The following is a 27,800-nucleotide window of genomic DNA, read 5'->3' on the forward strand; positions in this document are numbered from 1 at the left end:
AAGGAAAAATTAGTTTTGAAATATTGTTTTAAATTGAATCTTCAGAGCAGAATGAAAGCAGAAAGGTTTCAAGTAGTTTTATTTACCTCCTACATCTACCTCAAATACACTTCCTAACACCTGCAAGGATTCTATTCCCTTCTTGCAATTTCTATGCCTCTGCCAAGATGAGGTTTTCCAGTCCAGAGTATCTGAAATATCTGCCTTCTTCCATAAATGTTGTTGCCCCCCCCCCCTCCACCACATCAACTCAGCCCTCACCTGCATCTCTTCCATTTCCTGCTCATCTGCCCTGACCCCTTCTGTCCCCAGACGTAACAAACACAGGATTCCCCTTGTCTTCACCAATCACCCCACCAGCCTCTGCATCCAAAACATTATCTATCCTCTGTAATTTTCCACCACCTACAATATGATCTGACTTTACTGACAATAACCACACCAGCAGTGTGAGTATAAGACAGCTTTAATAAACTAATATGTACCCTAAGAGGTCTTGTCTCTCTACAAGATGAACCTGGAAGGCTAGACGACTGTAGCTCTGGACTGCTTTATATACAAGTTCACCGGGATGATCCCTGGTGACCTAGTGGTGTAATTACATATCACCACACTGACAACTAGACACATCTTCCCCTCTCTGCCTTCCTTAGGAACCACTCCCTCCATGATTCTTGTCCACTCATCCCACCCTGGCACCTTACTCTGTGGCTGCAGGAGGTGCCACACTTGCACCCACACATCCTCCCTCACCATAATTCGGGGCCCCAAAGAGTCCTTTCAAGTGAAGCAGCACTTCACATATGTATCTGTGGGAGTGATCTACTTCATCTGGTGCTTCCTTTGAGGCCTTCTCTACATTGGAGAGACTTTACTGAGCACCTTTGCTCTGTCCATATCAGTGACAGCAATCTCCCAATATCCAACTATTTCAATTCTGTGTCCCACTCCCACACTCACATGTCTTGCCTCATTTACTATCCCACCAAGATCACCTGTAAATTGGAGGAACAACACTTGATTTTCCGACTGAGCACTCTCCAGATGGATGGCATTAACATCAATTTCTCCAGTTTCTGTCAACTTACTTTCCATTCTCTTCGTCCATTAGCTCTCTGTCCCCTTCCCTCTCTATTCACAGAGCCATCCCTCCTCCCCTTGCTTGCTGCTGTGCTCTCCCTCCCTCATCCATCTGTTACCTCCCGCCTTTGCGTCTGGGCTCCTCCCCTACCCCTCCTCCCTACCATTTTGTTTGGGCACCTGCCAACATTTTTCCATTATTTGGTCAAGCCCAAAACATTGATTATGTACCTTTATCTTTGCTATATAAAGTACACTGATCTGGTGAGTTCCTCCAGCATTGAGGTTTTACTTCAGTCATGGCATCTGCAGACTTTTGCATTTTACTTTACTGGTGACAAGTAGTTTTTTTTTAATTTCATAGAGTGAATGAGATAGATTGTAATGGTTTGTGATCTCCTTATAAGATAAATGGTGATTTCACCAAAGTGTAGAATGTTAAGAGAAACAGATGCTGGAATCTTGAGCAAGTAATGATCTGGTGGATAAACTCAGCAGATCAGGTAATGTCTCTGGGTAAAAATGATCAGTTGAAACATTTTTAATGTTGGGAAATTGTTTTCACTGGTGTGGTCGTCACAACTGGGAGTTAGAATAAGACAGCTAAGAGGTGAAGTTGTAGTGTGCGCGCTACGCGAGTGTGGAGAACGACATGCACACCAAAGCCTTGGAATTGAGACTGGTTTATTGCTCTGGCTGTCGCACTTAAACGGGCCCCAGGCGCTGACATCAGGGCCCTGTGTCATTGGAGCGCCGGCCTGGCATTGGCCAGCATTCCTTCCATAGTTCCCCATCTTCCCACTGTGTGGGAGGTCACCTGGGACTACGGGCAGCATCACCCCCAGGTTCATGCAGTTGCCTCATTTGTCGGCCATTTTGTGGGCCGGTCCACTTCTCTATGTGCGGGCTGCTCAACGTAGTCTTAGAATCAGAGATGATAGCAAATGAAACTTCGAATTCCAGCGAAAATCTGAACCTGCATCCTCAAAATGCTATTGAGACTGGAAAGTTAAAATAACATTTCCAACTTAAGGTGAATACATTAATATAAGTCAAATGCCTCATGTTAGACAGGATTGAGCTGCAGACGACGATTTGACTGAATGATAAAATGTTGAGCAGATGATAGGACTTTAATTCCTAAATTCAAGTCAGATTTAGCTACCAGGCAGTCCGAGTGAACATAAGGAGCCACATGCCCTTTGAAATTACTCCATCCTTCCTCAGGATCATGACTGAGCTTTCACCTCAGTGACTTTTCCTGGAATGGGAGGGGCTTTGTGGGGTTCTCTAAAATTGTCATCAGCAGGTGTCCTTTATGTGGCTTGTTTTATATATGTTAAACAATAATTAAATGTTGAGCAATCATTAAAATTGCGATGGGATGTATTGTCTGTATGCTGAATTTACACCAGATGGCAGTGTTTAGTTGTTCAAATAAGCAGAAAGAATGCCATTATGGTTTCTTCTTTTCTAGTTACTTGAAATTAATTTGCCTAATGCCCAACAATTCTGGTGTATTTTAGTCTTGAACACAATATTTCAGGAAATATCTGCTTTTTGGAGTATGCAAGTATGTTTAATCTCCTTAAAGGGGGGTGCCAAACCTTTGCAGAGGCAAAAATAATGGATCCAATGGAAAGAAAGTCCTAGAATTTTGCCAAAGGATTTATTTGTAGGGACGCAAGAGGGGTTTTGCAGGAAGACTCTCAAAAGACTATGGAACATTTGGTACTGACAGTGGGCAAAGGAGAGGGAGAAAGATTATGTGCGGGCAAGTTTGTACCTGGAAAGATACAATAGGTAAAGGGTCGATAGGATAAAGTTGCTCAGATTACTTCAGATTTCTGCATGGGTTATAGATAGTTTATGCATTTGAGATATTAAAAATTAAAGGATACACAAAGGTACAAAATTTGGGGACATTTAAAGATATTCTCAGACAGCTCATCTTCACACTGGTGATGGAAATCTGGCACTGTCCCCCCTCAATAAGATCATTTCACAATCTTCTAAATTTCATTTACAGCCTCAACTTGCTCAATTTGGAATATAAAAACAAATATTGCTGATCTTTCTTCGGTTTGTACAGCACAAACCCCCAATCCTACTGGCCAGGTAAGCAAAGACATACAATAGATGATGATTGAACCAAACCTCTGGATAGAAGTCATGTGTCTTTTAGACTTAAAACATGCAACTGTTTCAGAGTGAAAGGGTACAACCCTTTGGCAAGAAATGACTGCCCTGGTCATTTGAATCCCCTTCATTAGTGAGACCAATAAAAATTCAGATTTTAGAAAATCCATTAACAAATGCTAAAACTTCTTTTAGTTTTGAATATTTACTTCTGAAGAACACCAAAATATTCACTCACATTGACAAAGTGCAGCCTAAAGAATTTCAGATGAATGTTTGGAACAAGAAATATCATACCTGTACTGACAAGAACCACACCAGCAGTGTGAGTATAAGACAGCTTTAATAAACCAATATGTACACTAAGTGGTCTTATCTCTCTGCAAGACGAACCTGGAAGGTTAGACTGTAGCTCTGGACTGCTTTATAGACAAGGTCACTGGGATGATTCCTGGTGACCTAGTGGTGTAATTACAGATCACCACATTAGCAAAAGATTTTAAAATGGCTTTCCTGCAGTGAAGTGCCTCCATCTTCTGTTCTAACAGACAACTACACCTGAGAAATCGATTTGTTTCAAACACTAATTTTCAACTGCATAATTTTTAAAAAAATTTCTTGCGCAGGTATCAACCAAATTGTAAGGCCTCTTTGTCAGCACTGCTTCACAAATTCAAATCCATTTGTGTAATATCTTATAGTAAGCTCCAATCAACTAATCTTCATCAGGAGCACGTTTTCCAAAAGTAATGTTTCTGTGAATGATAGAAGGAAGATACTTATGTAGAAGCTTACCATTGATTTGTGACAAGAAAAACATGGATCCAGAAAATTTAGGTTTATATATACAGTACAGTAGTCATGTATTTGATGGCTAGCTTATATTGATCGAGATTAAGCAGAGGGGTGTTAGTTAGCCAGTGAGTTTAAAAGGGGAAAATGTCTGGTTTTGCATTACTGATCCTAACCACCCAACCCAATGTTCAAAAACATACCGGGGGTTGTAGATCAATTGGGTATAATGGGCAGCTCGTGGGACGAAAGGGCCTGTTACTGTGCTGTTTTAAAAAAAGTACAAACTAGATATCAAATTCAGATTTAGAGCATGATCTGTTAAAACATTAGGGTTCAGGTGATACCATGCTCCCAAGATTTTGCTTTCTTTTGTTAAAGCCACAGATGTTTGGCCTCTGTTCTTCAACAATAGTAATTTCATTATTCAAACCTTGTAGAAGTTTATAAAATTAGATGTATAGATAGGGTACACTATCAGTCTTTTCTCCAGGGCAGGAGGTTTCAGTGGTAAATTTTTTCTTTGGAGTTATCTGTAACAAGTAGCCAGGGAAAAGGCATTTGAATTAGGAAGGTCTGGACCCAGGCCTAATCCAGGAAAATGTAATTAGGTTATCTAGGCATCATGGTCAGCATAGACAAAGTGGGCTGAACGAGGCAGCTTCTGCACTATATGATTCTATGAATCTTTCTGCTTTCCTGAAAACTAAAAGGGGACATTATGGAGTTTTATAAAATTGCAAAGGCATAAACAAGTAAATAGTCATAACCTTTCCACCTCCCCCAGCATGAGAATTTAAAACAAGGCATAGATTTAAGGTGAGAATGGGATGATTTAAAAAGGACCCAAGGGCATTTTCTTCATTCAAATGGTGGTGGGTATATGAAACAGGCTGCCAGAGAAATGGATAGAAGTAGGGCCAATTGAAACTTTCAAAATGTTAGGCCTTTTCAAATGGCCTTGTAAAATGGAGTTAACCAGGCAATTTATTAGGTTGAAGGGCTATTTAAAAGGGCTGAACCAGGCAAGAATCTACCTGGATCCCAGTCCTACCTTGGAGGTGGTCAGGGAACCCAGTAAAACTTACCTTGGTGTCCTCTGCTTATTTGAAAGAGGAAATGGCTCACACGGTTATTCTGGAATTTTAAACAGAAAAGGAATAAAAAGAACTCAAGGAACAGGGATTCCCTGTGGCTGCCTGATGCGACACTCACCACATCATCGCTGGGGTTGGTGATTTAACAGGTAGGATAGGCTGCTATTTCAAAGGTGTGGCACACACAACCCAGTAATCTCACCTGGGTCCCAGGAGGGCTACCCGGGTGCTACCATTTGAAAGCGCCTGTTGAGAGTATGGGCGAATACAGGGAAATGGGACCAACTTAGAATGGACAAGTTGAGCCGAAGGGCTTGTTTCCATGTTGTAGAGCTCTCCAATTCTATAAAATTACTCGGGCAATGTTGGCTTCAAAACAATTAACATATCAAATCACTGACAACCCTGATACATTTTTCTCTCACAACTATTTGCAGTATTTTTAAAACTTACAGATCTACAGCATTCTTTTGAATTAATACCTGATGCACCATAGCATGAAAGGAAATGGAGAGGCAGGGATAGAAGTAAAAGGGTATGGCAAGATTTCCAAATAAAAAGTATTGCAGTAAAACCAAAATTAATTTATTTCATGTTGGTCTTAGAACAAATCAGTAAACAAAATTACAAATCCTTGTTCTCAAACTGCAACCAGCTATCATTGCAAGCCAGGAAGTTGAATCAGCCTGGCAGTGGGAATCATATTCTTACAATTACCTATTAAAGCTCACATCTTTACTAAGCATCCGTGATACAGGTTTAAACAGTTACTCTATATTTTAAGATACATCCTGAGTTACAAAAACATTTTGAATATTCTTTCATTACAGCCAAAAAAGCAGGAAGCCTCATAAACAATTTCCTTCAACACCTCAATATGTCTGCTTTTTAATGGACAGGTTGCACATTTTTCTTTCTCAGACTGTCTGAAAACACCCATACAACTTTTTCAGTTTTGAGTGCTGCACTCAAAATTCTGCCTGATCAGTTGAGTATTTCCAACATTTTTTTGGTTCCCTATTTCTAGAACCAGTAGTATTTTGTTTTGTTCTTGTTTGTCAGGACTCAGAGTAGATTTAACCGGATCAATAAATCCTAACTGCATATTCAGTAAAGCCAAAAAACTGTTTCCTCTTGTTTTGTGGAGAGGGTGGGACAAATGAGGATTCTTTTGCAGAATGTTTTTGTCAGTAGAGTTATAGACTGCTGGATACAGGCTTATAACTCAGATGTTTAAACTGCAATCTGTTAAACCTTGAGAAACATGAATCCATGTTGCCTCACATTTCAACTTTCCTACAAATTCCCACCTTTGAAATAGTTACATTATGAAAAGTTCTAATTTAAATTCAACCCTTCAATACATAATGACAATACTACAAAGAAAACATGATTCTTGCCTCAGACACAAGCTTACATTATATTCACAACCTAATATTTTACTACCACAGTGGATTAAAGACAAAAATGCAAATGTAGGCAGCAAAACTTCCGTTTTATTTTGAGATTTCATTTTGACATGTTTGGACATCTACACACCAAGACTAAAATTCAACATTTAGCAAGACATTTTTTTTTTAAAAAGATTTATTTCTGCATAACATAAGCAATGCAAAAGTTTTAAAAAATGAAATTGGATATTGAATACTAAATTAATACAAAGAATAAATCACAGATTCCTAGAATCCCCCTCTTTTTCTTGGTTTTCTCAGCTCTCCCTCCCCCAACTACTATATCTCAATTCAAAAAATGTTCTTACACCTGGTTACTTGTTTTAATTGCATTGCAAGGATGTTGTATTCAACACATTGGCTATGTGCTCTTGAAAAATGGTTTGAATACATTCAATTACTATAACAGTCATAGTTTAAATAATTTCTTCAGTTTCTTTGCTCTCTTTGTTCTTTCTCACTTCCTCTAGATGTTTGTCCTAAATTACATAAAAAGAAAAGGTTTCTTTTGAAAGTTGTTTAATAAAATTCTTTCCTACACAAGTTTAAACATATGAATAACTTCATTTTCTTTCCATAAATTTTAAGTTTTATAGATTATGATATTACATCAGACATTTTATAGGGTGGCGTGATGGCACAACAATTAGTGATGCTGCCTCACAGTTTCAGGAATCCAGATTCAATCTGGATCTTGATTGTTCATGGAGATCTCCCATGACTCCATTGGGCTTTTTCTGGTACTCTGGTTTCCTCCATCATCCCAAAGACATGATGGTAGGTTAATTAGCTACTTTATATTACCCTATAAATATAGGTAAATGGCAGTTACACAAGCAACTATATATTTTTTGCACTACTGGTAAGTGGTAATTCTGCCTCGCCTGCAGAAGAAAGAATCTCAGGGTTGTATGTGATGTCATGTATGTACTCTGACAATAAATCTGAAATTTGAAAATAATCAAAAGGAAAAATGTGGGTATGAGAAAAAACAGAGATACAGGCAAATGAGGGGGAACGGGATTAGTCGGCTGAGAGCTCGTATGGGCCTTTTGGAGTAAAATATGTCTTTCTCTATGTTATAACAAGCAATTTGACACAATGCCAAATAATGCAATAACTTACACTGAGTTCCTTGAGCTGGCTTGTTTAGTCAACTTGTTTTCTCCAGCATTTTCCCTTTGATTTTGTTTTTAACCACTTATCTACACCAAGGTACAAATTGTCAATTGACCTACTGAGCAGGTTTTTGAGAAGTGCAAAGAAACTTGCTAGTCACAGGGATATTTCGCTACCTCAAGCAATATAAATTGTGAATTTGTTTTAGGATAGCTGAAATGTTTTCCACTGTGAACACAGTCCAACTAAGGTAACAAAGAGAATTAAATAACTTAAATTTTATAACTTTCCTTATCCATTGTGAAACCATAATCTTTCCCCTCTTCTATACTGTATTGGGTGGATAATTATTTCTAGATTTAAAAACCTCCTGTAAGGTCTTCAAATAGTAATAGAATTGTCATCATTCATTTATTAAACAGTGTTTCTGCCAAGATTTTTAACCAAACAAGACTTTTATGCAGGGTATGATTTGAGAAAGGACCCATTGCCTCAGGAAATTAATTGGAAAAGCATCAAGAAAGGAAATCCACCTTATGAGTTACCTTCTTTAAGTGATGCTAATTTACATACCTTCTTAAATTTACAGCAAACACCATAGTACACTATTAGAGCAATGCTTAACAGTTTTTGTTCTTATACACCAATTTCTAATTCAGCCAGGAAACTCTTTTAGAAAGACTTAGGTCAGTATATTGCAAAATATCCAGTTTCCGAGCATCATAAATACTTGCTGGTGAGCAGATCCTCAAAGTATATAACTAAACAAGAGGCTACAATTCTGCCCCCCCCCCCCCACCCCGCCCCTTTAGCCACTGCATATGCCTTATATTCGGACTATGCCAACAAACTGCCTTAGGATCAAGTTCCATAGGCAAACTAGGGCAGATATGTTAACGTTGACCATAATGACAACTCAAACTCATGTATCGACATATGGCAATTTATTGAATTGTCATAGGGCAGATGATGGAAAACCCAGTGACAAAAATTTCAGAGAATTTGTTTTCAGAAGTTAGAACTGAAAAGCTGCATTTTCAGCTTGTTTAAATTAACATATCAAGTTGAATATAACTACCACCCTTAGATTTTAGCTAAATTTATTAGCTAGCAATCAACCTTAAAAACATACAATTGCTGCCATTTTGACTTAATCCTTTGATTGAAATTGTACTTATAATTAGTGTGCCGTTTATTCTTGAAAGACAACCTTCAGATTCAACCATCAATTTTTTTTAAAAATAACTGCACGGTTGATCATTCAGTTGAAATTTTCAAACTATTTTAATCCATTTCAGATTATCCATTTATTTTCTTTTAGATGCCAAAATCTCTACCTGCCAATTCATAACTGGTGTTACAGATTATGTTATATTTTATATTGTATATAGATATGTTTTAAAGGAGATAAATTGTGGCAAGTTTTTTAGTGTAGGTCACATACAAACTCTTAAAAACAGATCTCATTTAAAATGTCAGAGCTCTGCTCAAGCCAGACAGTCCAGGCTCAGGGTACCTTTGCAAAATGCCTATAATGACTTCACAAGTAGGTGTTAATTGGACATGCTGTAGAGTAAATATTATTGTTTTGGAAAGCTACAGATGAATGAACTCGGAAGATTAGCTACAGAGCCACAGTCTGTCTTGAGTGCAGTTGGCTGTTCTAAGAAGGTCATGTGGTTTTCTCTGAGTGAGTGAGTGAGTGAGTGAGTGAGTGAGTGAGAGAGAGAGAGAATCCAGTTCTACAGTTCAGCAGCAACAGCTGGGACTGGAACAGGACAAGCTGGCAAGCTTGTGGAAAAACCCCATTTTGAAGACGGATTGTCAGTTCTTAGTTCAGCCTGGTTGAAGCCCTTGTGGTCTATACAAGAGGAGATGGCTGGCTGCATAATGTTTCACTTCAAATAAGGAAAACAAAAAAGAACTCTGATGACCTGAAAGAAAGAGGTTCATCTGGAAAACCCCGATGGAGCAATGTTTTTTTGGCAAGATATTGAAGTGGCTGATCTGAAGGGATCAGTTGTGGGTGTCCAACAAGCAACAAAACTCTCTCTGAAAACCAACAAGAACCTTCCTGAGTGGTAACCATTTACCTTTCAAGCACCAAAGCCTGGTGAAATTCATAAATGTTAAATTCTGTGCACAGTATAAGAATTGCCTTATGCCTGTGAACTTGGAGGAGTGAGAAGTGAGATTGGACAGTGAATCAAAGAACTTTTCTGAACTTATGTGCACATTACATACACATGCTCTCAGAATTAGAAGAGGGTTAAGTTAAGTTAATAGTAATAAGTTAAAATTTGATCCTGCTTTCATGTTTAAAGATAATTAAAAGCAACTTTTGTTTAAGTAACCATTTGTCTCAGTGAATTTCTATTGCTGCTGGGTTTTGGGGTCCTTCAATTTCTAAATAAGACTACATGAATTTTGTTTCTAAAAGAAGCCTTTCGCTGGAAAAACATCAATGGTCTTGACATAAATCTTCTCCCAACTATCTTTTGCCTTAGTGAGCAACAGATCCAATTGAATTCTATTCTTTGACCTTGCTCTAACCTAATTATATTTTCCCCCCCATTGTAATTCTCTATTCTGTCATTGTGCCCATGTTCTACTTTATATGGCAATGTGATGTTAGAATTAACTTGTTAAACTACAGTACAATCCCCATTATCTGGAATTCAATAAACTGAAAACTCAACCGGCACAAAAAAAAGAGGAACTAATAAATTTTCAAATAAATAAGACTGGGCAGATGGACCCGTGGGGTTTGCCCCACTGAACTAGTAATGTTGCTCAATGGGCATGTATTCTTTTCACTGTTACCACTTGCTTGGATATGACCCGGGTTGTCAGCACGAGGTAAGTGTGCCAAGGGCCTGACGGGGCACTTCCGTGGAGGCAAGTCGGGTTGCACTGAGGGTCTGACCAGCATACCAGGATGAAGAACTGGTCAATGCTGCTTGCCGCTGGGTTGACCCTCCAAAAGTGTCTCCCTATTCCTGCCTTCTAAGAGTTTTTATTTTTATTCATATTAGTATATTAATAAGGCTTTATCTGTAAACTTGGGGGAAGGGATTAATTATGATGATGGCACCCAGTGCCAGCGACCAGGTTTCAAATTTAAATTTTGTAAGTTATGAGAATTACTTGATTAAAGTGAACTTTACAAAATTAAGAAACACAATGCTGATTTTTGTTCATATTAGTTTATATTTTCCTCCACCTTTTCTCTTTTAAATGGTGTGTTTTTAATGAAGGTGTATTAGGTAGGCATTGTAAGAGTGAGTCTCAGTCAACCAGAAAATTCACATATCCGAAATCCGCGATCCCAATAGGTGCCGATAATGGGTATTTTACTGTACTTGCAGACAACCCTTTTCACTACAACAGCTATAATGTGACTGATAAACTAATCACAGTAATCGTCTTCTGTTTCATCACCTCAATGATTTCTCTCAATAGAGGAGGAAGACCAATATTTATTTTTGGTTTCCCCAAATCTACATTACCTGGTGTGATCTTTTATATGACATCAGAAGTGGTAATACAAGAGATTTATTATATTACATTATATATGTTGGTTTCTCAGAAAGATTCAGTCACATTTGAGCAGTGACTGAAATTCATTTGCCTTTACAATAATCAACTTCAAATGAGTAGTTGCACTCAAGTGCAACTTGAGCTGTAAGGCATTAACAATTTGGAACATTTCAACAGCTTTCAATGACACATATAATCTAAACTAAGCAGACCAGCAAGGTCCAAAGTTTGATCCATGCTCTCACTAATGGTTACAAACCAAATCTTGCATGGTAGAAATGAGATCACCCAAGAACTGAAAGCTTTCAGAACCTATTATTCAATTTGCACAAAACAGACTTCACGGGTTTGATACTGGAGGGTTGCCAGCTCCCACAGAACCATGCCCACTTTATTCAAGGCCTAATGGAGGAGTTTACTTAACAAAATGGAAAACAAAATTCCTATAGTAACCCTAAACCATACTGAATTGCAATTCCATCGTGAAAGGAGAATTAAAATTAACTTGCCTTCTCACGCAGGCGCTCAAGCTTAGCAGCTAACTGGGCCTCACGATTTTCCTTAATGAGCTCCATCTTGGAGATCAGTTTCTCTTCTGCCATTTTGCTGAATTTGATATTTTCCTCAATTGCTCTCTGAAGCACTTCCTTTACGTGTTCCTGTTTTTCAGCCAACTGCTTCAGAACCTCTGCTTCATGTGACTAAGGAGAAGCATAAAGATCAATTGTGCAGCAGAACAATGAGACTACAAAACTTGTTATACTAATTCAATGATACAAGTCACCCATGGGACAAAGCATAAAGCTAAGCAAATAGCTTGAACTTCAATTTATTACAATAGTTATCCTTCAAGTGCAGAATATATTTAGCTGAAAATGTATCTCTGTAATTTTATTGACAACATTACACCTGGAACAAATCATTTAAAATATAATGCACTTAATGTGGTGGACTGCCACTGTGGAGATCGAGCCAGCATATCGCGTGGAGCTTGCAGTAGTAAACAGCAGTATAACACACTGTAACATGTCCCTTAACAGAGAACCGGCGCGGTTGATAGCTGGAGTAGTACAAGACCAACGGACCTAAAATGGTACTGGCCAAGCTGCCCAGCTAACAGATCAATAACAGGCTGGGGCAAAAGGGTATTTACATGCAAGAATGTTTCTGCCTGCTATTGTTATTCATGCAGCTGATGTCAGCCAATCAAACAAATGGCGGGAACTCCAAAAGTATAAAAAGAGCCCTTCCAGCCTCAATAAATCTGAGCTTAACTTCCCATATTGCCAGTGTGTGTGTTTCTTTGAGCAGTTACATTACAATAATACAATCAAAATGATCAATGAAAATAAAGTAGTTCACATTAAGGGCAAAAATACCTAAAAATCTGCAGGAAACATAAAAATTGACATTTTGCACATTAGTATATTTGCCCACAATAGTAGTCGTATTAGCATGCAGCGAGCGAAAGAAGCACACAGAGTCGAATGCGAGTTGAACCTACTGACTTTAATAGAACTCTCACATATGCTTATATCGCTCAAAACCTGATGACGCTTGAGACTCCTGGGACCTTTATGATGTCAGCCGCCAGGCTGTGGGCCTTCCCCACACCCCCTGGAGTTCTCACAGTCAGATCTGCCGTGGATTTGCCTGCAACTCCATGAGCCAGTCTGCCCGTTGCGTGGGCAAGCCACCACTATATGTGTGTGATATATTGTTAAATGTGTGTGACGCACACAAACACACATACACATTTCTTTAAAAACAGCAGCTGCTCAAAAACATATCAGAATATACTACACACTGAGTCATGGATTTCTAAACACTTTAATTCCAAGGTAGCTTCAAAAATCTAAAGTATGAAACTACTGCTTGGTACTGATAATAGAGTAACTTTACATTCCACTGTGACTTGCTCACACAGAATCCTAAATACCTTTCGTCTATTTTCTGCAGCTTCCATTTTTTTTTGAAGATCTTCAAGGGATTGATCTTTCTTGGGAGATAGAGGAAACTCTGGAATTGTTTCAGCAGTAGGGCTCAGAATAATCTCAAAAGCTTGGCCCGAAGAACGTTTGTCTAGTTCCTTTACTTTAATATCTAAAATGTTTTTCACAAAAAAAATCACAAATTAAACCAAGTCAAAGTTCTAAAGTAGATGAATTGCAAAAAAAAATAAATAATGTGATTGCTGTCCATTTTTTTGCCGTAACATAAAAAAAATTATTGTCAAGTTCATAAAAATGGTGACTGATTCTCAAGGAGGATATACCAGATTAGGAAAGCGTACAATGCCAATGCATAAAAACAGTTGAAGTTCCATTTTATAGTTTGCATTCCGTTAAGTTCTCATGGTTAGAGCTGATTTTATCCAATTGAACACCTGGTCATTTAAGGTGGAATGAAATTATTTCCTCTGATGGAGGAATTCCCAAATCCTTAAAATATCTGTTGGGTCGTAAAACAAACGGAAAGATAGAATCTTAGCCAAGAGATTCAAAAGGTTAAGAAAGAAATTTTGATTTTGTTGGTAAAAATTTCAATGGATTTGAACCCAAGCCAAGTCAATGAATTGTAAGTACAGAACAGCCACAATGACTCATATTTTGGACTTATTTTCGTACCAATTGTAACTTGATTTGAAAGTATCGCATTGCACACAAATTGTTACAAAGCAGCTCTTAAAAAAGGCTTAGTTTTTTTTCTATTATTAATGCTGCCCAAACTTTAATTATTCTTGCATTTTCTATTTTTATTTCCTACAATTTGGTCATTGTTCTTTTCTTCATTCTACAGACACTCATGAAAAAACACCAAGGATCTAGAAGAGGATTCTTTATAGGTGGTAAAATTGCAATCAAAAATATCAAAGATATTTGAAGGTCCTAACATGCAAGGACCCAGATCAAAATCAAGATGACTAATGGCTGTATATGCACCCTGTCAGTCATGAAAACACATTTGCCTATTGCAGTCGGGTGGCATCTAATGTCGAAGGCCTCGTTGTGCAGTTATCCTGTGAAGCAGAACTATTCGTGAATTGTGACTAATACTCAGGTGATGTAATAGATGCACTCGCAAAACCCCTAGCAAGTTCAGCATTGTCATGCACAGATGACCCACTGGAAAGATACACCCAACAAAGAAATGTTCCAAACATTTTACATCATATTGCCTCAACTTCCAGTTTCCTGAAACGGTACCAAATATATAAGACATGCAATAGCTCCCCAATAGGTGCAAATTTCAAATACCTCAATTCTGTTGCTCTTTTTGTTTTGCCTTGTAAGATTACCAGAGCATACAGGTGGCATTTTATTTTAATACTTGTTTAAAATAGTATTCAACTTCATAAAATCTAAAACCTTCCAAAAGGATTTTGATGATGTGAATTGCCCAAAATCTTGAGTGCTATTCCACACTAGTTTCTTTGTAGGTTCCCCATTAAAGAGGACAAAATGGTCCAAGTCTGCTGTATAATGCTCTAAGCTTGTACAGGGGATGATGGGTGCTCCAGAGGTGGAAATAATAAAGAAAATTACACTTTTTTATTATAACAGGACATCCCAATATATAGAATTACATGCAAATTGATCGCACTTACCAGTGCAAGCCATGTTCTTTAGTGATAACACAGAACTAAGCTGTACAGCTCAGGAAAATGTTTAAATCAAGAAGAGAATCTATAAAACAAGCATAAAAAGTCACAATTATGTCATTTTTGACATGTTCAAAGCAGAAAGTCTGATTTAAAATCTTATACCAAAGTTCTAGCATAAAATCTGCATGAAAAAAATCTGTATCTATTATTAAATCATGCCAAAGCAAATCAGTGATGTTAGTTTCTTCAGGCTGGTGTGAACCTGCAGAGAAACAATGCACCCGTGGGGTCCAACCACCCGGTCTGACTGCCATCACCTCCAACAGGCTTTGAAAGGCCCGTTAAAGGAACTGTGAGAGAGCTGGGGCGAATCCAGACACTCGGTGACTCTGTGGGAAACTCTCTTTTGCTTCTCTTTCTCTAACTGCAAGAGGCACTTCAGGCAATTTTTGCTGGTGGAGAATTTGTCTTCCTTTCAGCAGACAAAGGCAATTTCATTTAATATGACACTTTTTTATTACATCAAAAATAGAATCAACATATGTATAAATAAAAGTCCTGAATCACAGAAGATATCAGGTAGGTGAGATGATATGGGAATTCCAAGAAGTTTCATTAAGACAGCAAAAAACACAACCTCTAATCATTAAACAATTAAAATCAGGGATGTGCAAGAATTGAAAATTGATAAAACATCAAGATTTCAAAAATTGTCAAGTTTGGCGGATAGGACACAAAGCCAATACAAATCCACAGTAGGAGAGAATTAGGTTACAGTGCAGATCTTTGGCTTTAGATATTTGTGCAAATTGAAAGGGAGGATACATGGGAATGGTCGAGTATGGAAATAACAAGGAAGAGATATAAAATTCAACGAATGAGTTGAAGCAGGGTTAGGGTCAAGCATTCTTAAATTAGTTTTGGTGGCAGTAAGAAGGTTGTATCATTGGAAGCTCAACTAACAGTGTGACAGTAAAGCTCAACTTTAAAGTTCAACATGCAAGTTGGAGACTAATAAATGAAACTGCTGCTTATCCAAGTTTAGATTTCAGATGGCAGTATGCCAAACATTGTGGTTAGGTGAATTTTTAGGAATAATTGAATCAAGCTTAATCAGTAAAAGTGAAATTTAATGCCTTTTCAGGCGGAGATGAAAAATATAAATCTCTTCATTTTTCAGGATGCAGACCTCTCTTAAGGCTAACTAATATTGACCATTCCCAAATACTCTTAGCTGGGCAAACTAGTTCATTCCAAAAGGCAGAAGCAACCATGTTAATGCATTTTCAGTCACATATACACTGGACCACACAAAAATGGATAGTTTCCTCCCTGATGGACATGTAAACCAGTAGTTTTGTGTTAATTATTAAGAGCAGTTGTTAAGCTTCAACCACAAATAGATCCTGTCAAGAGGTCTATCCTGTCGATTGGTCTTGGGATCTTGCATTTCAATTAAGTCATCTCTTATTATTCTAAACTCCACCAAATACACGCTTTGCAACCTTTCAAGTCTCATAAACCTCCTACAAATTGCTTTCAAAAAGCAATTTCAGAAGTAATTCTTCTTATAGTGTCATTAATGCCACATGCAACTTAACTCTCCATTTTTGTCAGTTTTCCTAATTACTTGTAGTGTGCATAGGGGTGGCCAACCTTTTAATTTAGACATACAGGCCATGCCGCCCTATTAACTTACACCCCCAGTACGGACTCGTGGGCCAAAATGGCCTGTTACCATGCTGTATGTCTAAATTCTCATTGGAAACTGCTAGATAAGAATTAGGCAAGAAATATATCCATGTATTCAAGAAAACATATAAACAACAGATGTCAAATTCTCAACTCGTCTCCTTGTATTTGTATTGAGGATAAAATTAATTTCTTGTTGATAAGGTATTTATAGTTTGTAATTATGAAAATTGAATACAAATATGATCAATAATTTGATCAAGTTCAATAACTCTCTGAACCTAGAATCTATTCCTCCATGCTTCTTCATATCTCTAACCTATCACACATAGAACTAGTCAACTTTAAATATTAACAAAATCATACTTAATTGTGAAACAATAACTTTTCCACATTTGCCACTAGCATTAATTAAATTGCCAAGATAAAATAACCTATTTTTCCCCAATCTACTCTCCTGACTGCCTAACATACAGCCAGTAATTACAGAGCTAACAGATTATAACCATAATAAACTGAGTCATAACAACCTGATCATGAAGGGGGTGAGGGGAATGGGAAAAAAAATAGAATTCCTGCAAATCTCTGAAGGAATCTTAAATATGGAGAAATAGAGTGATCTTGGGATCCAAGTCGATAGATCCCTCAAGGTTGGGGGCAAGTTGATTGGTTGGTTAACACATCTGGCCTCATTAGTCAGGAGATTTAGTTCATGACTCAAGAGGTCGTGATGCATATCTATCAAAGCTCCTTTAGACCACACTTGGAGTATTACTTTTAGTTCTAGTCATCTCATTACAGGAAGGATGTAGAAGGTTCAGAGAGGGTGTAAAGGAAATTTACCAGGATTTGCGTGGATTGGAGAACATGTCTCATGAATCAAGAGCTAGAGCTTTTCTCTTTGGAGTGACAAAAGATGAGAGGTGACTTAATACAGATAGACAGGTTGAATGTCTTTAATCCAGCGACGTTGGGACTTGGCCATTGGTGGACCACAGAAAATGCTGGAAAACAGAAATTGACCCCTAAGGGAACCCCCTATGGAAACATATCAATGGCAGAACAAAGCTTAAAACAGGAAATAATACTGTGGGGCAGCAAGGTTAGCATAATGGTTAGTTTAATGACTTTATGGTGCCAGCAATCAGGACGTTAGTACAAACTCCATACAGACAGCGTGGGACTCGAACCCCACCCCCGATCGCTGGTGCTGTAAAAGTTGAATCTGCCGCAGTAGTACAACTCCTTACAGACAGCGCAGGCCTTGACCCCCTGGTCCCAATCGTGGCAGATTCAATCTTTACAGTGCCAGCGATCAGGACCAGGGTTCGAGGCCTGCACAGTCTGTAAGAAGTTTGTACTAATGGTGGCAGATTCAAAATGTGCAAGACCACGGGAGCTGCTGGACCACAGAGTGCCGGATAATAGAGGTTCAACCTGTACAAGATTATGATTGATAGGATGGATAGCCAGGGCAACAATAACAAATACCAGAGGATATCTTTTTAAAGTAAGTGGAGAAAGTTTAAGGGAGAAGTCAGTGATATTTTATTAATTTTCATGAAAATAAATGTGTACAATTATGGAATGTACTATCGAAAAAAAAGATAAACAAAAACACTAGAAAAGTAACCATCTATCTAAATTCCCAAACCAGTACCATAAATAATAAATGGAAATAATAAATTTAAAATTTCAAAACCTCTACCCCTAAACAAGGTTGAAAGTTAATATTGATTAAATAAAGTACAGTAGCTCACTCCTGAAGCAGGACAACACAATGCCAAGGTTCTGTGTTAACATTGATCCTAGAGACTATGGTAATAGTCCATTAACAGGCTTCATAACATTTGGAATCTATTATTTGAATCATTAATTACCTACCTAGTTTTTAAACAAATTTAAACAGGACATATCATCCCTTAGATAAGGTGGGGTATTATCTTTCCACTTAATCAAAATAGTACATCTGGCCAGCAACAAAGTAAATGAGATAAAATGTGACATTTAATTGGAGTTAGTAAAACATCATCTTCTCCAATGTTCCAAAAAGAGCAACTAAGGGATTTGATTCTAATTTCACATTGAGAATTCTCACTAGTGTTTGGAAAAACTTCTCTCCACTATTTTCCCAAACTGGGGCATGTCCAGGACATATGGATTAAAGAAGCATTGCCAATTTTGCATTTATCACAATGGGGGTTTATATCTGAATAAAAATGAGATAATTTAGCTTTAGACAAGTGGGTCCTATGCACAACTTTGAATTGTAACAATGACAAGCACATAGCCATGTAGCACTAATCAGTTTGAAAATAGTCCCAAACCTCAGTGGATAGCAAAAGGTTCAAATCCTCCTCCCAGGCATTCTTAATTTTGACTAAAGGATCTTAATCCAGTCAACTTGTCATAAATAACAGATATGAAATCTTTACAGGAAGGTTGTAATTCAAAATATATACCAAGAATATTCACCTCAGGAAAATCAGGGATTTAAGATTGGATAAAATGTCTGATTAATAAATATCTGAAAAAAATTAGGTTTTAGTAAATTGAATTTTCCAACCAATTGTTCAAAAGATGCAAAACTGTTATCAATAAAAAGGTCTTTAAAACTTATAATACCCAATCTATACCAATCATTAAATGCAGAATCCTGCAAAGAAGGTTGAAAACAGTAATTGGACATAATGGGGCTTGTAAGAGAAAAGCCCCAAAATCCAAAATACCTACTAAACTGCACCCATATTCTCAAACTGTATTTAACAACCGGATTGTCAGTTAATTTATACAAAGAAAGAGAGGACCCAAGAAGTACAGAGATAGAAACATTTTTGGTGGAATTTAATTCCATTTCTACCCATACAGGACGGTCAACTCAATTATGAAATTGTAACAAGAACATAAGGTTACGTATATTGACCACCCAATAATAATCTGAAATTAGGAAATGCCAAACTACCATTCCATTTAGACTTTTGAAGATGAACTTTATTAAAATGGGGGTGCTTTCCTTGCCATATGTGAGATGATATAAGCAAATCAAGTGAATCAAAAAATGATTTAGGAATAAAAAAAAATTGATATGGTGAAGCTGGAGCTACAGCAAAGAAACTCTCAGCCACCACCTTGGATCCTCTCAACGACTGTTTTATTCCAATCCCTTTAAGGGCAGTGTGAGCTTAGCCACCGCATGAGCGGTGATGTCATAATGGCTGCCTGAGGTGCGTGCTGGGCTGGAACCACGGGGTAAGGAGGGCCCGACAGTGCCCTCTTCTCAAGGCTGCCCTGCCACGTGGCGGTACAAGTGGGGCCAGTTCGCCACAAGGGTGCGTAGCCACATAAACCCCCAGAACCAGCTTACGTGTCCCACCACTTGGGCAGAAGGCCTCGATGCTTGGGCTTAGACGTTTGAACCGGTCGCGAGAGTCCAAGTGTGCTGCCTTTAGGCAGTCTACTGTGAACAGTTCATTTTTGCCCCCAATGTCTAATGTAAAAGTCTTGCCAGACCGCTGGAGGACTTGGAATGGGCCCTCGTAAGGGTGCTGTAAAGGTGCAGTGTGCGGTCCGTGGTGAACGAAAATGAATACTGCCGAGTCCAGCTCTTTGGGAAGGCGGGCTGGTCAGGCACTGTGATGTGTAGGCGAAGGGGGGCTAGCGAGGCGAGCTTGCTGCGTAGGTCCACTAATAGTTTCGGGTGGTCGGTTGTAGAGTTGGATTCCGGGCCGAAAAACTTACCAGACAACGAGAGTGGCGCACCGTACACCAGCTCTGCAGATGGCGCCTGTAGATCCTCCTTGGGTGCTGTTCTGATGCCAAGGAGGACCCAGGGTAATTCGTCTGCCCAGTTGGGACCTGTGAGGCGAGCCATGAGGGCTGACTTCAGGTGGCGGTGAAATCTCTCCACCAGACCATTTGCTTGCAGGTGATAAGCCGTGGTGTGGTGGAGATTAACCCCCAGTAGGTTCGCCAATTAAGTCCAGAGGGCGGAGGTGAACTGGGCGTCCCTGTCGCTGGTGATGTGCTCTGGAACGCCGAACCTGGCGATCCAGTGGGCAACCAAGCTCCTGGCGCACGTCTTGCTGGCAGCCTCCTTGATGGGAATGGCTTCCAGCCATCTCGTGGTTCGGTCGACCACCGTAAACAGGTAACGCACCTCCCTGGACAACGGCAGGGGGCCCACAATGTCAACATGTATGTGTTGGAACCTTTTGACTGCCGGGTCGAACTGCTGAATCGGGGCCTGTGTATGCCGGTGGACCTTGGAGGCCTGGCACTGAGTGCAGCTCCTTGCCATCTCAGCTACCTCCTTTTGAGCCTGTGCCACATGAACCACTCCGCCACCATTCACACCGATGCCTTCACTGAGGGATGTGTTAGATTGTGGACCATGTTGAAGGCTTGTGATCTTCAATGCGGCGGGACTACCAGGCGCAGTGAACCGATGGAAGTGTTGCAGGGCAGCGTGTCTGGGCTGTTTGGCAACTGAATGTCCTGGAGGTGGAGCCCCGAAATGGCGGTATAGAGGACTTGCGTCTCTGCATCTTCCCTCTGCACCTGCGCCGGTTGGGTGTCGTTGAGGCTGGGGAAGAGGGTGTTGATTGCCGGTTGGGAAAGTGTGTCTGCCACGATGTTATCTCTACCCGCTCTGTGCCAGATGTTGGTGGTGAACTCTGACACATAGGGGAGATGGCATTGCTGGCGGGCCAACCACGGATCCTTGGCCATCGCGAGGGCCTGGGTGAGAGGCTTGTGGTCAGTGAATGGCCTGCCCTCTAGGAAGTACTGGATGGCTAGGTACAACACCAGGAGCTCCCAGTCGAAGGCGCTGTATTTGAGCTCCGGCGGTCGAAGGTGCCTGCTAAAGGAGGCCAGCAAGCACCACTGTCCATCAAGCCTCTGCTCGAGTACGCCAACGGCCGTGGCTGAGGCATCTACTGAGAGTACGGTGTGTGCCTCCGGGCGCGGGTGAACTAATAAGGTGGCGCTGGCCAGTGCGTCCTTTGTGGCCACCAAAGCGCCTTTTGCCTCTTCAGACCAAATCAGGACTTTGTCTTCAGTGGCAATCAATGAGAAGTGGCCGGCGCCAGGGATGAAACGATGATAAAAGTTCACCATACCTACGAATTCATGCAGGCCCTTGAGGGTGGTGGCTTTGGGGAACTGCCATACCACGCCCTCCAACCACCACTCCCCTCCCCCCTTTCCTGTTTGAGTGGGAGAAGCAGAGATGGCTGTATGGGATAAGTGACCTCAGTAGCGGACCGGTGAGGGGCCCTGCGGCTGAAGACACAGGCAGAGGGCTGTTGGAACCCATGCAGGCTGCAAATAACTGTGGTCAAAGGACTCACACCAGGATGCAAGAGACTGGCTAAGGGGGTACAGGGTCGGTCCTGAAGACTTCCTGATTGTGTCAGAGGTTTGGATCGGGAGCTTGGGTTGCTGATGGTTTGGACTGCAGGTCTATGTGGCTGCAGGAGGGCTGGAGAGAAGATTTACTACGATGTTGCTGGGTCTTCAGGAGTTGAGCTATAGGGGAAGATTAAAAAGATTAGGACTTTAATCCTTAGAGCATAGAAGAATGGAGTTTTGATAGAGGTTTACAAAATTATGAGTGGTATAGACAGAGTAAATTTGAGTAGACTCTTTCCACTAAATAAGGAGAGATAAATACAAGAGGACTGGCTTTAGGGCGAACATTAGGGGGAACTTCTTCACTCAAGGAGTGGTGGGAATGCGGAACAAACTGCCATCTGAAATGGTAAATGCGGGCTCCATCTTAAGTTTTAAAAATAAATTGGATAGATACATGGATGGAAGAGGTCTGGAGGGTTATGTAATGGGTGCTGGTCAGTGGGACTAGCAGAATAAAGGTCAGCACAGACTAGAGGGGTTAAAAGGTCTGTTTTCTGTGCTGCAGTGTTCTATGGTCAAACAGTGTACTTTATACAGCAAAGATACATGACTAACATTTTGGACTTGAGGCCTTCAAGGTATGAACAAAATGTCACCAGTCACCTGAACAAAATTGTGTGGGGGAGGAACAGGGGTACAGTCCTACAGGCAGAAAGTAACAGATCGATAAGGGAAGGGGGGCACACCAGCTGACAAGGGGGGGCATGGCAGCTCTGTGAATGGACAGGGAAGAGAATGGAGAGCTGGAGGACAAAGGGATGGGGAAGAGAAAGGGGAACGTTTGTCTGTTCATGGCCTCGTACATAAATTGGAGAAACACCTTATTTTCCATCTTGGCATTCTCCAACCAGATGGCATCAAGGTTCTGCTAGCCTACTCCCCATTCTCCCTCTCTTCTCCATCTCTCTGTCTTTCCTCTTGCTGAGTTTCTCCAGCATTGAGTTTTAACTTCAATCACGATGGCTGCAGACTTTCATGTTTTACAAAATGTTATCTTTATTTCGGCAGATGCTTCATCATTAGAAGATTAACATATTTATTTATCTATCTAAAAAACCTGTCTGATCTGCTGAAAATTGACAGCATATAATTTTTTTTTACTTCAAATAGATCGAAGGACCATACACAGAAAGGTCATTACTCATTAATCTTGCAAGTCTTCACTGTAGCTTTCTCCAAATCCCAGTGTTTTTTTTCTCCTCTGGCTATATTTAGCCCATTCCTTTTTGAAGCATTACATCATATTCAGTTCTGTTATATTGTCTAATTATAACCACGTATTAGAATTTGTTGCTCATGTTAACACTGGTTCCTTTGACAAATAACTTAAATCTGTGTGGTGTTAACCCTGAACATTCTATCATAAGAACAGCTATGAGATCTGTTTAATTTTAAATACTTCTGTCAAATCTCCTCAACGATCCTCGCTTCCCCAGTCTTACAATGTAACTTCTCTCTCATTGCTATAACCTTCTATCAAATATCTCCTGTATCTACTCTCCAAAGCTTTCCGGAAAAAAATCTGGTATGCAGGAATAGACACTGTACTCAAGCAGTGGCAAATCAAATTTTTTCTTACACTTTAGCTCTTTTTTTTTCTTTGGCTTGGCTTCGCGGACGAAGATTTATGGAGGGGGTAAAAGTCCACGTCAGCTGCAGGCTCGATTGTGGCTGACAAGTTCAATGCGGGACAGGCAGACACGGTTGCAGGGGAAAATTGGTTGGTTGCGGTTGGGTGTCTCCTCCTTTGTCTTTTGTCAGTGAGGTGGGCTCTGCAGTCTTCTTCAAAGGAGGTTGCTGCCCGCCGAACTGTGAGGCACCAAGATGCACGGTTTGAGGCGATATCAGCCCACTGGCAGTGGTCAATGTGGCAGGCACCAAGAGATTTCTTTAGGCAGTCCTTGTACCTCTTCTTTGGTGCACCTCTGTCACGGTGGCCAGTGGAGAGCTCGCCATATAACACAATCTTGGGAAGGCGATGGTCCTCCATTCTGGAGACGTGACCCACCCAGCGCAGCTGGATCTTCAGCAGCGTGGACTCGATGCTGTCGGCCTCTGCCATCTCGAGTACTTCGATGTTAGGGATGAAGTCGCTCCAATGAATTTTGAGGATGGAGCGGAGACAACGCTGGTGGAAGCGTTCTAGGAGCCATAGTTTTGTATCTTAAGCTTCACTTTATTAAATGCAGGATTTCACATGTTTTATGAAGTTCAAGACAAATTTTGTCTTATTACGTAACAACATAGAAATCCTGAACCATTAAAGACTTTAATGTTAAAATCTTTAATTCAAAATGTTAACACATGGCCTATTTCCAACATTTTGATTTCATTTCACTCTTTTTGCACGATTGAACATTATAAGGAATAGCATTTTTGTCTCCCATCATGTTTGACCACAGTGCATTCCTTCATTTGCTGATCAGTTTTCTGCCATCATCATGACACGTGTCACTCCCTTTCCTAATTTCCTCAACATTTTGCTTTACTGTCAAGATTCAACTCTACACATTTCAAAAATGTACTCTGTAATCTACAAGTCAATTGTTCTCTCCAATCTTTAAAAGCAACCATTCACCAGGATTCTATTCTGCCCTCAGTCCATTGTACTGATTACCATTTTAACTGGACTTTCATTTGCCCGAGTCAGTTCGGTAAAATACTTTTTAAAAAGCCCAATACTTACCGTGTAGAAGAGCGAAAACCAGAAATCAATAATATAGATATTCCCCCCCCCCCCCCAGTACTGGGAAAAGAAACAATGAGAGAAATTGTAATATCACAATTGACCATTGTACAACAGATAGGTAATACGATGGAGATGTTTAACCATCAAATCTAAAGCCGCTTTCAGGTGGAACCGCTGGGAGAATGCGGCTCCGGAGCCGGCTGCACTGAAGGCGCTGAAAGGTCGGCAGCGGGGAGAGGCGCCGCGGAACGAACGCCGGCTCCCGTCCCATCGTCCAGCCCGCTTTCAGGTGCCTTTGGGGGGGGGGGGGGGGCGGCGGCGGCCGGAAGCGGAGAGCGCACCTTCCCCTGAAGAGGGTTGGCTCAATAGCCCTCGGGTCGGGGTTCTCCGCTTTCAGTGGGCCCCCCAACAGCCGCATTCGGGTATTTTAGGCGGGTCACCCGAAAACGGCTTTAAACGAGGATGATCTCACGCCCTCGAGGTTTCTCAAAGTTAAGCAAATAAAAGGGGGCAAACCTAGTGGAAATGCAACTACTGATGGCCTGATCCTCGACCAACCGTCCCTCGGCTTCAAATGTCCATCCACACCTTCCACAACCCCTCTGAAGTGTAACTCCAGGTTGGTCACTAAAAATGGGTTTAACCACCAAAAGGCAAGTCCTATTTCTCACTGTAAAAAAAGGCCGAGGGGAGGAGAAAAACAATGTCAGCTCATCCCTGATGGGTGAAGAGAATCAACCCCTGAGGGAGATGCGGCCAACGTTAACCAGTCCCACCTCGTTGCGAACCAAGCCCGGGCCCACGGGACAAGGTTATTCGCCCCCAACCCAGGCTCACGACCGCGCACCGGGGCCGGTTGGTGGCGATGCAACTGGGGGGAGGCCTTGCATCAACGCCCTTGACGGCCCGTGAACAGCGCCGGGGCGGTTCGCCACCACAACGGTCGGTGGTGGGGGTCGGCGGGGGGGGGGGGGGGGGAGGTCGAGGCTTCTCTCCGCGCCGCCACCTGCCTTGACCGGCGCTCCCCACAGCCCCTCTCTGCCTGCCCTCGGGGACCGCCTCCTCCTCCCGGCCTTTCAAAAAAAAATCCACCGCGCGGCCAACGGCCAACGGCCGCTCGCGCTGCAACCCAAAGAAGATGGCGCCCGTGCGGGGCGGCGCAGCCCTTCCGCACGAGGACGACGTGCGGGCGCGGCCCTTCCGCACGAGGACGACGTGCGGGCGCGGCCCTTCCGCACGAGGACGACGTGCGGGCGCGGCCCTTCCGCACGAGGACGACGTGCGGGCGCGGCCCTTACGACGTGCGGGCGCGGCCCTTACGACGTGCGGGCGCGGCCCTTACGACGTGCGGGCGCGGCCCTTACGACGTGCGGGCGCGGCCCTTACGACGTGCGGGCGCGGCCCTTACGACGTGCGGGCGCGGCCCTTACGACGTGCGGGCGCGGCCCTTACGACGTGCGGGCGCGGCCCTTACGACGTGCGGGCGCGGCCCTTACGACGTGCGGGCGCGGCCCTTACGACGTGCGGGCGCGGCCCTTACGACGTGCGGGCGCGGCCCTTACGACGTGCGGGCGCGGCCCTTACGACGTGCGGGCGCGGCCCTTACGACGTGCGGGCGCGGCCCTTACGACGTGCGGGCGCGGCCCTTACGACGTGCGGGCGCGGCCCTTACGACGTGCGGGCGCGGCCCTTACGACGTGCGGGCGCGGCCCTTACGACGTGCGGGCGCGGCCCTTACGACGTGCGGGCGCGGCCCTTACGACGTGCGGGCGCGGCCCTTACGACGTGCGGGCGCGGCCCTTACGACGTGCGGGCGCGGCCCTTACGACGTGCGGGCGCGGCCCTTACGACGTGCGGGCGCGGCCCTTACGACGTGCGGGCGCGGCCCTTACGACGTGCGGGCGCGGCCCTTACGACGTGCGGGCGCGGCCCTTACGACGTGCGGGCGCGGCCCTTACGACGTGCGGGCGCGGCCCTTACGACGTGCGGGCGCGGCCCTTACGACGTGCGGGCGCGGCCCCTACGACGTGCGGGCGCGGCCCCTACGACGTGCGGGCGCGGCCCCTACGACGTGCGGGCGCGGCCCCTACGACGTGCGGGCGCGGCCCCTACGACGTGCGGGCGCGGCCCCTACGACGTGCGGGCGCGGCCCCTACGACGTGCGGGCGCGGCCCCTACGACGTGCGGGCGCGGCCCCTACGACGTGCGGGCGCGGCCCCTACGACGTGCGGGCGCGGCCCCTACGACGTGCGGGCGCGGCCCCTACGACGTGCGGGCGCGGCCCCTACGACGTGCGGGCGCGGCCCCTACGACGTGCGGGCGCGGCCCCTACGACGTGCGGGCGCGGCCCCTACGACGTGCGGGCGCGGCCCCTACGACGTGCGGGCGCGGCCCCTACGACGTGCGGGCGCGGCCCCTACGACGTGCGGGCGCGGCCCCTACGACGTGCGGGCGCGGCCCCTACGACGTGCGGGCGCGGCCCCTACGACGTGCGGGCGCGGCCCCTACGACGTGCGGGCGCGGCCCCTACGACGTGCGGGCGCGGCCCCTACGACGTGCGGGCGCGGCCCCTACGACGTGCGGGCGCGGCCCCTACGACGTGCGGGCGCGGCCCCTACGACGTGCGGGCGCGGCCCCTACGACGTGCGGGCGCGGCCCCTACGACGTGCGGGCGCGGCCCCTACGACGTGCGGGCGCGGCCCCTACGACGTGCGGGCGCGGCCCCTACGACGTGCGGGCGCGGCCCCTACGACGTGCGGGCGCGGCCCCTACGACGTGCGGGCGCGGCCCCTACGACGTGCGGGCGCGGCCCCTACGACGTGCGGGCGCGGCCCCTACGACGTGCGGGCGCGGCCCTTACGACGTGCGGGCGCGGCCCTTACGACGTGCGGGCGCGGCCCCTACGACGTGCGGGCGCGGCCCCTACGACGTGCGGGCGCGGCCCCTACGACGTGCGGGCGCGGCCCCTACGACGTGCGGGCGCGGCCCCTACGACGTGCGGGCGCGGCCCCTACGACGTGCGGGCGCGGCCCCTACGACGTGCGGGCGCGGCCCCTACGACGTGCGGGCGCGGCCCCTACGACGTGCGGGCGCGGCCCCTACGACGTGCGGGCGCGGCCCCTACGACGTGCGGGCGCGGCCCCTACGACGTGCGGGCGCGGCCCCTACGACGTGCGGGCGCG

General features: G+C 43.6%; 1 protein-coding gene across 6 annotated transcripts; it reads right to left on the reverse strand.

Moving 5' to 3' along the window:
• Positions 1-6,584: 6,584 nt before the first annotated feature.
• LOC138741387 (stathmin-like) lies at positions 6,585-25,813 on the reverse strand. Of its 6 annotated transcripts, XM_069895395.1 has the most exons (7): positions 25,629-25,813; positions 25,135-25,288; positions 18,990-19,041; positions 14,826-14,904; positions 13,158-13,321; positions 11,728-11,919; positions 6,585-7,038 (listed from the first exon to the last, which is right to left on the reverse strand). In XM_069895395.1, exons 4-7 carry the CDS (start codon positions 14,836-14,838, stop codon positions 6,976-6,978), a joined length of 432 nt encoding a protein of 143 aa, XP_069751496.1. In that variant the 5' UTR covers positions 14,839-14,904; positions 18,990-19,041; positions 25,135-25,288; positions 25,629-25,813; the 3' UTR covers positions 6,585-6,975. The 6 variants fall into 6 exon arrangements, with proteins under 6 accessions (XP_069751496.1, XP_069751495.1, XP_069751498.1 ...); XM_069895394.1 differs by lacking the exon at positions 18,990-19,041; XM_069895397.1 differs by lacking the exon at positions 18,990-19,041 and having other exon boundaries at positions 25,135-25,284; positions 25,625-25,813.
• Between the last annotated feature and the right edge of the window lie 1,987 nt (positions 25,814-27,800).

This window comes from Narcine bancroftii, chromosome 8 (genome assembly GCF_036971445.1).
Source record: "Narcine bancroftii isolate sNarBan1 chromosome 8, sNarBan1.hap1, whole genome shotgun sequence".
Classification (NCBI taxonomy): domain Eukaryota; kingdom Metazoa; phylum Chordata; class Chondrichthyes; order Torpediniformes; family Narcinidae; genus Narcine; species Narcine bancroftii.

What these genes read in the sequence shown, in the direction of transcription:
- LOC138741387 (XM_069895398.1), bottom strand. An exon ending in CTGCAGAAAATAGACGAAAG is followed by an intron (nt 11,920 to 13,157) that starts GTATTTAGGATT and finishes GCTTCTCCTTAG; the next exon opens with TCACATGAAGCAGAGGTTCT. An exon ending in TTGAGCGCCTGCGTGAGAAG is followed by an intron (nt 7,039 to 11,727) that starts GCAAGTTAATTT and finishes TATGTAATTTAG; the next exon opens with GACAAACATCTAGAGGAAGT.